The sequence below is a fragment of the Daldinia childiae genome (genome assembly GCF_008694065.1).
Source record: "Daldinia childiae strain JS-1345 chromosome Unknown Scaffold1, whole genome shotgun sequence".
In the NCBI taxonomy this organism is placed as follows: Eukaryota; Fungi; Ascomycota; class Sordariomycetes; order Xylariales; family Hypoxylaceae; genus Daldinia; species Daldinia childiae.
The window spans coordinates 87066-97322 of record NW_022984642.1 but is presented as its reverse complement, the minus strand read 5'-3'; the positions used below and the strand labels follow the sequence as shown (position 1 = coordinate 97322).

At 46.7% G+C, this 10257-nt stretch overlaps 2 protein-coding genes across 2 annotated transcripts; one reads left to right on the top strand and one right to left on the bottom strand.

The window, feature by feature from the left end:
* Positions 1–310: 310 nt before the first annotated feature.
* GL218_00022 (uncharacterized protein) lies at positions 311–2307 on the top strand (the record flags this gene model as incomplete). Its single annotated transcript, XM_033576430.1, has 6 exons — positions 311–531; positions 598–851; positions 971–1148; positions 1198–1729; positions 1841–1953; positions 2091–2307. The coding sequence occupies 6 exons, from the start codon at positions 311–313 to the stop codon at positions 2305–2307; spliced, it is 1515 nt and encodes a 504-aa protein (XP_033442236.1).
* A 1632-nt stretch (positions 2308–3939) lies between these two features.
* On the bottom strand, positions 3940–5587 carry GL218_00021 (uncharacterized protein; the record flags this gene model as incomplete). Its single annotated transcript, XM_033576429.1, has 2 exons — positions 3940–5126; positions 5191–5587. The coding sequence occupies 2 exons, from the start codon at positions 5585–5587 to the stop codon at positions 3940–3942; spliced, it is 1584 nt and encodes a 527-aa protein (XP_033442239.1).
* Between the last annotated feature and the right edge of the window lie 4670 nt (positions 5588–10257).

Genomic DNA, 10257 nt, shown 5'->3' with positions numbered 1-10257 from the left:
ACTGATATAGTTGCATCTGATCTCAGACTCCCCCGCTATCCCCACATCCTGATAGCCCCGTAGAGTCCCATCATGGCTCGATCCGGCTGAGATACAGGCGGTAAATTGCATTGCCGAGGAACGGTAACCTAAGATTTTTCAATACCGAGCTAGAAAGATCACCTACCTATGTAGGTAGGTGTTTTTGAATACTGACTAATGCGCAAGTCTTCACGCAGTTTAAATCAAGGTTGTCCCACCGGACGGAGCTGCTAGGAGAGACTTGGAGGGTCGGGTGATAGCCCATAGAGAATTAGGAAGCATAAGCGTTATGGAGAAACTCAACGAAGAGGTTCAACACCTAGGAGAAGCAATTGCGGATGAGCCAAGGAACTGCAGTGTTGATGATGAGCAGGCCGTCTTGTTTAGACAGTTTTCAGCAGCGAGCTTGGATTGGCATCGTGAGATAACGAAGAGGCTTACTAAGAAAGTCGACCTTCATCTGCTTCCGATGCTGATGTTGATGTATATGCTCAACTTCCTTGATCGAAAGTAAGTTATGAGAAACTCTCGCGTTGAATACTTTTTTTTGGAACCTATCTAAATAAAAGGGAGCAGCAACCTTTCACAAGCCCGTCTTGGGACGTTAGAAGATGACCTTGGCATGACGGGCACAGACTTCAACCTCGCAACGAGCATCCTGTTCGTCGGATACATCCTCATGCAGCTTCCATCAAATCTTCTGATAACCCGAGTGTCGCCCTCTGTCTATCTAGGGGTAGCTATGACGATCTGGGGAGCTATATCTGCGGCTCAGGCGGCGACTCGCACGTTTGCTTCTCTAGTCATCTGTCGGTTTTTTCTTGGCTTTGGTACGTATTTCATTATCGAACAACAAAAAGTCCTTCATGAACGGTATCCCGATGCATGAGAGAAGCATGGATGCTCTAAAGTGGCATGCTCTTGAACTAAAGCGTTAACGTATCTACAGCGGAAGCGCCATTCTTCCCAGGTGCAATCTTCCTAATGTCAAGTTGGTACACTCGGCCCGAGTTGGCCCTTAGGATCGCATGGTTCTACTGCGGGCACTCGGTGGCGAACGCTTTTGGAGGTCTCTTAGGCGCTGGGGTTCTGGGAAATTTGAACGGCGCCCATGGCATCGCTGGATGGTAAGCACATATCCACCATATACCTAAGCAAGCTGGCTAACTGAAAAAGGCGATGGCTTTTCATAATCGAGGGTAGCATAACGGTATTTTCTGCCATCTGCTCGGCCTTCATTTTGCCAAACTACCCAGCTACGACGAAATGGCTATCTCCAGAAGAACGCGCGTACGCGCAGTGGAGGCTTGTCAAAGACGCGGGAGAGGTGGATGTGGCCGACGCCTCATCCATCAAAGAAGGGGTAATGCTGGCACTGCGCGACCCACGCCTCTACCTATTCACATTGCTGCAGCATGCGTCACTCCTTTCTCAGACCTTTCAATATTTTTTCCCAACCATCCTGCAGACTTTAGGATACGGCAACATCGAGACCCTGCTCCTAACCGTACCCGTCTGGGTAGTATGCTTCTTGGTTTCCTTGGTCGTGACGTATACATCCGGGCGCTTCGCAGACCGCAGCATTCATATTATATGCTTGATACTGATTTCTGTCGCGGGCAACATTATTGTAGTGGCCACGCTCAACAATGCAGTTCGTTTCTTCGCTTTATTCCTCTTGCCGATGGGTGCGGTTCCTGCTTATCAGGTGATTCCCCCTATTCTCTTTAGCAAATACGGCGATGCGTACCTATACGTAGATAGTCGGTTCTATCAAAAGTCGTGGGCATGGCTAATTTAGAAAATGTTCAAATCATAGATCCTTCTCGCCTGGGTAGCTAACAGTTTTCCACGCCCTCTGGTCAAGCGCAGCGCCTGCATTTCCTTCGCCAACATGATCGGAAACTCGGCCAATATCTATGGCACTTACATGTACGTAATTAACCACACCGACTCCCGAGTTCTGCACATAACCTCGTGATGGAGCTTAGGCTCTTAGCAGAAACATGGAGTACGTATGGAGAATGTATGTACAAGAGCGCTGACCGTAGACTGTGTTTAATTCAAAGGTATCCATCCAGCGACGGGCCTCGATACCTTGCTGGTGGAAGCGCCACAGCAGCCGACGCGCTCCTTGTTGCCGTCTTAGCTATTATCGCGAGGCTTGTGTTGCAGAGACAAAACAGGAAATTGGCTGCCCGCGAGGCCTCCGAGTCGGACGAGCTCCAAGCGCAGTCCGATAACCCAAATACAACTACTCCAGCTGGCTTCAGGTATATACTCTAGAAACTAACCAAGCTATTCCGTTAAGTATTATATACATTAGTTATTCTATTTATCATGCAGGTCCTTTGCTGCGGAATCGGGGAATTAGAGCAACTATACACATACGAGGCTGGGCGTCGATGTGTGGCGTATTCTCGAGTGCTCCATGTACATACTTTACGTTGCCGATCTTTCAATAGACTTTCTGATGGCTAGATTATATCGCTTGCAACTGGTGTGGTACATATGGTCTAGAGGCAATGTATGCTTCTTGACGCCTCGAATACTACCCTACCGTAGACGTTTTAACATTGAGCCATCCGATATATGCTGTCAAACTCGAGTCGCCCCCCTCTCTCCCCCTTTCACTCTTTGCAGAAGCCACAAAGCACGAAGAATCCGTGGGTGGAAGATCTAGTAAACCGAACATACCGTATCATACATACTGTATCATCCACCAACCGTAACCCCAAAACATGCACGATAATATACTAAAAAAAAACACTCATGCTTTCCACGGGGTTTCCTTATCCAAATTAGATGTTGTCTTGATCTAATTACATGGTAAGGTTATTCATATACACGATTCTTATCCTTCTTCACATATCGTCTCCTCGTCGCCCCCAAGGGCAACAAAAGACCCGCTAACCGGAGTCGAAATTGACCCTTGAGAGCCGGAGGCTGCGGTCATCTCTGATGATCGACCCAGCAAGCTAATATCGCCCCCTCATCCACACGCCAGATAAACTTGTGCTCTGTGGCATCATCGTTCTCCTCCTTTTCTTCGATCCCCAAAAGTTAGACAAGACGATGTACAGCAGGTACCGTAATACACACAGAGCTATTACAGTAGGCGATCCTCTTCCGTTGAAATTTTTTTCTCTTTTGCTTCACCCTCCTGCACTCCACGCGCCGATGCAATGATATGCGGGTAAACACTAAGGATTACCAATTAGAAAGATATCCGGAAAGATATCCAAGTTACCACATCCCGTTCTCCAAAAATTCCAATGCTGCGCGATTTCAAAAAACTTTTGTTTCTCATATGTAACCGGTACAGTATCCGCCCTCGAGACGTTGGGTATGAATTCTGTATACATGAGGAATAAGGGGTACAAAATAGAAGGGAAGAAAATGAGCAAATCTATGTAATGTCCCGAGAGTCGGCATATTCTGTCGATCCCAGCCACGTATGTGCAGATGCATAACGTAGGTCGCCGATATTGCGCAATATCAGGACCAGACACGCCAAAGAAATGATCCGGAGAATGAAGTATATGCAGGGGGGGCTGCTTTCGGTCTCGGGCCGAGGCAGCCTCATCAAGATTATGACCCAAAGGGCAAAGGGGGGGGTGAGGGGTGTTAAATTTTTTTTAATAAATAAATAAGCATTTTCGAATTCGATACGCCAACGCCCTTACGATGCATGCGAATGTCGTTAGAGCGGGCTAATACTAATCGTCGCGGTCGTCCTCTATGTGGTATCCAAATAAACGAGCAAATGGTATCTCTCTATGCTGCAAGACATAAGATAGAAGAAAAAATGGAAAATGAGCGTAAGTGACATCAAAGTCGTAAATCGTCATTAAATAGTTGTTGGTCGTAAGAGAGAGGGTCACATAGGATTAGTGACCGCATAATATAAATGAGGCTTTATTTCTTCAAGCCGACTTTACCGGCTAGATTGCGCCAGAAACTTTTACGATCCGCGCCATCGAGAGACATCATCGTCGCCTCTCGAACCATTGGGCCAACGATATCTTCGTCGCCGCGCTCCGGAAATTTCCCTTCGGCATATATTCTCGGAACTGTAGTTAAAACATCTTCGTCAAATTTCTCGCAAATTATCGCTTCGCCAGTAGCAACAATCGCCTCGGCTATCTCATCGTGGAGATTACGCCAAGTCCGCTGAGTCTCGGCCCATTTGGCTTCTGTAAGTGCGTAGGTTTTAGACGTTTGGCCGTAATGCTCGCCTGTTCGTGCGAGGTGCTTAGTGTAGTTTACTCGCGCTGTCTCCCAATCCGCTCGAAATCGTCGTAGAGCATCTAAATCGACGGTTTCAGGCTTGTACGGTTTTGGAACAATCGTGTAATTCGCATGTCCTAAACGGTCAGACCAGGCATCTGGCGCAGGAAGTTGGGGAAGCTCTACTGCGCCTGGTACAAGACGGAGTGATGAATTTGAGGGCCTCGTGCTGAGTGGCGGAGATAGTAGACCAGACGAATAAACATCATCCCCTACCGGAGAAACTGGAGAGGCGACACTCGGGGATTCTAACGGGGAGGGTTGCATCAGGATGTGCTCGGTCGAAGCAGAAGCCATCATAGGCGGTAGAAGCGGTGTTACTGTCTGCTTACGCTCTTGCTCGATGGCTGAAAGGACGTCGTTGGTTTGCTTAGAATCGATAGTCCTGTCCAGGGGCATAAAGCTATCGCTGCTCCCGAAACGTGACAGGGCAGGTGTAGGGGGGACGACGGGTTCGTTTGAACGGTCATGATGATGTCGACTAGGTGTTGAGACTGACGAAGATCGACTTGAAGTTGCTCGAGAAAAGACTGGTCGCCGCTCAAATGCATAGTCAGATACAGGGGAACTGATGATACTTGACGGCTTTGTCGTTTTCCACCTCGTAAAAGACGGGAATCTAGAACCCAATCGCTGCGAGAATCCTGCAAGTGATGACTCGGAATTGTCTCTACGCTTCTTAGACGAGCGCAAACTGAAACTAAAATCGCCATCGCTAAAGAAACCTAGGTCATAGTCGCCTACACGACTTTGCGTATAGAAATTCGATGTGCTTTGTACTAGATCGGCATCCCTGTGGATGCAAGGCTCGTCGCCTATAATTTAAAACTTGTTAGAACTGAGAACAATAAGACTCTAGATGAGTGCAACGCAACGTACATAAACAGTGGTATAACTCAGACGCATCATCGTCGTCATAATCAGATTCCGATTCCGATTCCGAGTCTTCGCATTCTATAGGTTCTTCTTTCACGTCTGGTAGTACGCGTTTGCTCGAGTTCTGTGCTGTTTGCGTTTGCGTTGGCGACGAAGGGCTCTCGGAGCTGGCTACCGTTGCAAGGTCGAAGGATGACATAGAGCTAGAGTAGCGCAAATGACCACGCGTCGAAAACGTTGGCGTCACTGGTGATGTCGCGTCGGATGAGAAAGAGTCGGTGGTATAAAAATTGTACGGTACGTCGGCTTCTATCTCTCGCTGGGCTGCCTCTTCTTCTTCTTTCCTTCGTCTCTCCTCCACTAACAAGGGCAACTGTAGAGGTCGTAATTTAGGAGACATGTTGTAAAATCAGCACAACCGCAACGAACACGCCGTCGTCTAACTAAGAGTCGAGCGTAATGCAACAATTACGGCGGTAGCTTTACGTAGTCGCGTTATCGTTGTTGGTATATGTAAATTCGTAGTGTTGCTTGGTGGGGTGATAATACGTCAGGGTAAATACGACATCCAGTATTCTTGGCGGCGCTACGCTGGGGAATAGATTGTCGTTCGACAAGACGGAGACGGGGAAGCAAAAGGGGAGAAAAAAAAAGGGTTGTCTCTTCTTTCGGCCCTAATAAACCACTTCAACGTCTTATAGATAGATAAAGACCTAGTAACAACAAGACGACTCTGAGTTTATGCTGGTATCCAAATCTCGTGACAGGTATTTCTTGGAAAAAAATACCCAATTGCATACAAGTATATACGTGTACCAGTGGACGGTCTGCCTTGCCCTATCGACGTTCGGGTAGTCACACTGGTCCACGTGTTCTGGGCACTGTAGCTTGGGTGTAGCTTGGGGTAAGTAGTTGAGATTCGTGGGGTTGTAGTCAGGCTGCTGCGTGTCTCGAGAATGTATACTGCTTCGCCAATCAACTGGATAGTATCACGCCGATACTGACACACAATCCCCTGGCCTTTTAAAAGGTCGTCCTCTCTGCACCTTGACAAAATTGATAAGTCTGCGAGCAGCGTACAACATAAGCCAATAAGTCTAGACGAGCGAGGCGTTGCAGTGATATATCGTGCGAGTCCAAGTCGACCGTTATTATTCCCCAGGATCTCGGGTCAGACCAAAGAGCTTGTTTATTGGTAGTCCCCAGACGTCACGGTTGTATTGTGCGAGGGTGGGTAGGAGTGAAGAGGAAGAAAAACCGTACGTATGAAAGATTAAAGAAAAGACCTTTTTTTTTCCTTTCTGTTTTGGTTTGAGTTAGGAGGACTGCAGCAAGGTGCACTAGTTGGCTGGTGAGTATGGGAAAAACGGGATCGAGCGGGTGGCTTTACTTAGGCCATACCATGTGTACATATGTAAGTATTGTATGTATGTATGAGGTATTCTACCCCTTCGAACCTGGATATTATGGACGGGTCCACTGAGGCCGGCCCTACCGCCCTGCCGTCTTGGACTCTTTGACATATGTACATATTGCAGTCTTCCGTGGAATCATGAGCTTTACCCTTTTTTTTTCTTCCTTTTTTTTTATGATCCTTGTCATCTTAGCTTGCTTAAGAGCCCGACCAACTGGGATGACACCTCGACCGCTCAGGCTGCTTACAGGTTAAGCTTAACAGCAGGGGTCCGGGGAGAGCTTCCACCAAGTTACTGGTCCGCTCGGGGGCAGTGGGACTATAGCCAAGAAGGAGAGGGTATGTATTCTAACGATTCTAATAGAGTACATATATACATTAGGTAGTAAAATGCAGCCACGCATGATACGTAGTGTTCCACAAAACCGAACAATTCTTAGCCAGCCGACCCAGAGATGTTGAGCCCTGATGCTCCCAGCGCTCCCTCTACCAGAATCTCTACCTCCAGTCTTTCTCCACCGCTTAGAAAAAGGCTGAGCCCCTACATACATACATGGCACATGCCCCTACGTGTCCTAGCCCTCACATGGTCGAAACGAACCTAAACAAAATAAATAATAGGAGACGCATACCTACGCAGCCGCAACAGTTAAAAGCACGAAAGGAGGTTGGGCGAGGCAGGGCTTATGGCCTATGTGCAAACCCCATGCGAAGCCGAATGATCTGTTGAATTTAAGAGATAATCGATCTCGTGTTCTATCTCGGTTCTCAAAAGGCAGATGCAGCAATATGTACATTCACTAAGTCCCGAGAGTTGTATATGTAAGTGCAACACCTTGTACATAGACAGAACATATGATTATGGTCTACTTACGCCATAATGAAAATGTCATTCAGATTCATACATACAACATACATACATACATACCTACACTACATGCATACCTAATGTACATACGTATTTCGACTTTCCCTTTCCTGGTTACTTGATGGACCCGGCTTTGATTCCTGGTGGCCACGCCGTACACGCGCTACCCAGTTGCCTAGTTGAGCTAGGACAGGGGTGTAGTTCAACCTCCATCGGATTACCACCCTCACGCGCCGTCGAATTGGGCTCAAAGCGCAGGCTTGTTAACGGTGGGGACCTATGGAACGAAAACCATAGAAGCACAGTGTGTATATACTACTATTATTAAGAATACATAATGCTAAAGGGTAAACTAGTAATAGTAGAGCAACATTCAAGTACCTACGCATTACAGATACTGTGCCTCTAGTCCGTCGTTCGGGGCCAGGATATCGGAGAGAGGCAGGTATTTGACTCAGGAAAAAAGAAAAAATTTTATGCGGACAACTGTCGGAGTAAGACAAAGCAACAGACATACAGAAAGGAACGAAGATTTTTCATTCTAATGGTAACTACTATTATATCTCTTAATAGGTATGACTGGCACAACATAGATATCATTATATGATTATACTACACGTAGAAATTTACTACATACTTCAATAACCCGAAAATAATATCGGAGAAATTAAGCAAGCTACACTTTTTCGGAGTCTCATGTCAAATTCTTCGCGCTGCGCATACCCCGGCGGTTATGTGAAGTCCGGACTCGGTGAACTAGCTTACAGCACCACCAGGACATGTTTCGTCGGGGAGAGAGTAGGCAATGGCCCGGGCGGCTTAGGTCACATCGGCTGACGGATCTATTGCCAGATCTTTTTTAACTGCCGAGGGAGAGACGCGCTTAACTAACTAGAATGGAAAGTCGCGTTGTTTTTCTAAGCGCAGCGTAACGCGGTGAGATGGGCGAAAGGGATCAGAGCGAATCCCATGTACATACTTTGCAGAAACAGTACATACAGATTTCCTCTTTCTTCATAGACTGATCCAACACTGCTATATAGTTGGACAGGATCAAAATACATATGCTATCTGGGATATGGGATATGGGAGAGAAACAAACTTGGTGACCGCCCTATTCGCCTTTCGACCGACGCTCAAAAAGCTATGACACATAAGATGATGTACGCCTACGCCTACATACAGTATCTACTGTATCTTCTACTGCGCTTTTATGTAACTGTAACTCAGTAAAGACTTTAAATCAACCTAACATATTTTGTTTTTATCGGCTGTGCAACACAAACACGGATGCAAGCTCTCTAGTATAGGAGTCACCCATAGTCCATAGTTAAACTACTTCTCAGACTTTGCCAAGCATGTCTCCCATTATTATTATTACATGAGTCGTCCGCAATAGGTCTTGATCGAATATTTTGAATCTATATCTCTTTAGATGAACATGAAGTTTATATTGGTCAAGTCGCAAGTTAATTTTCCAGCCATCTTTCCAGCCGCAGCTGACTGTTTCTCAAGCACGTATCCTTGAACGCTCCGTCCCGTCAACTGTCGATACCCTCCCGCTACGTCTTGACTAGATTGATCACTGATAACCAGCAAGTCGAAGCGGAGTGCTCTGCCACTGTGTCCATGTTTGTGTAATGGTCTCATTGTATTCTGTTTCACTCTGCTCCTCCGCCCTTTCTGATACGCAGTGCTACGATGACTACCTTCTTATAACCAGCTGCTTGAGCTTGTTCTAAGTTGTGCACCACCAATGAGAGATCTCTAGATGCGCCCAGTCACTATATTCGATAGCGCGGTTCGAATTCCGCATATGAAATTGAGATGCTGTCGGGATTGGTAATAAGATTCGTACAGCAGCTTATATTCATCGCGATGCACCTACTCAATATTACCTCTTGTGTGCCTAGTTTCGAGGTCTGATTAGTCGTGAGACTTCCTCGCTCATCAAGGTCTTCAAATTAATTTATCTAACCCGCCCATTCAACAGGTCCATTCAGCAATAACCTCAAGTAGCCGAATATCTAACCTTAAGAGAGCAATGTTCATCTTGCCTTGTGGTATGTAACGCAAAGACCTGTCGTGCTCAACCTAGCGGGAAAGCTTTTGAAGCTTCCTAGCTTATCTGCATTGGTGGAATCGAGCTTTTACTCTTGTCAAACGTGTCACGAATAGTGACAGTCGTGATATTATCCGCCGATCATCGCACACGCCCACTCAAGAAGAACTATCCTAGAAGCCTCCTTAACAGGTAGTATGGGCACAACCAACGAACCTACAGCCTACCTCACTTCCATGAGATAAACCTCCTAGCGTATCTAAGCTCATAGAATGGTTTACCACATGCAGACTAATAAAGTCCCCAGTAGGCTAATACGTCACCTCTACGACAAGTCAAGAGCGGACATTTTTAAGAAAGCCATGAGTGGGCCCAAGCAGAATTATCCCGGCGGCGTATGTAGTACCTATCTACCTAAGTAAGTAGGGGCAACTATCTCGTTAGTTTCTCAGCGAGAGAAACCCCCTAAGCAGCCATTGAACGACACCAACAATTTCTGAACGACTTCTTTGTAAGCATCAGAAGCCAATGCCGATCGCCTAAGCTACATAGTACATAGCCTGTCCGCAATGCAGTCTGCTGCTTGCTCGTACCTTGCATTAGCCTAGTTCAGATGTAGGGTCATGCCACATGCTTATTTGACGAGCGCAGCAAATATCGATATTTACACACCACGTCAACTATGCCCCCCCGAAGAGTTTATTGCCGTGCTCCTAAAGATTGATC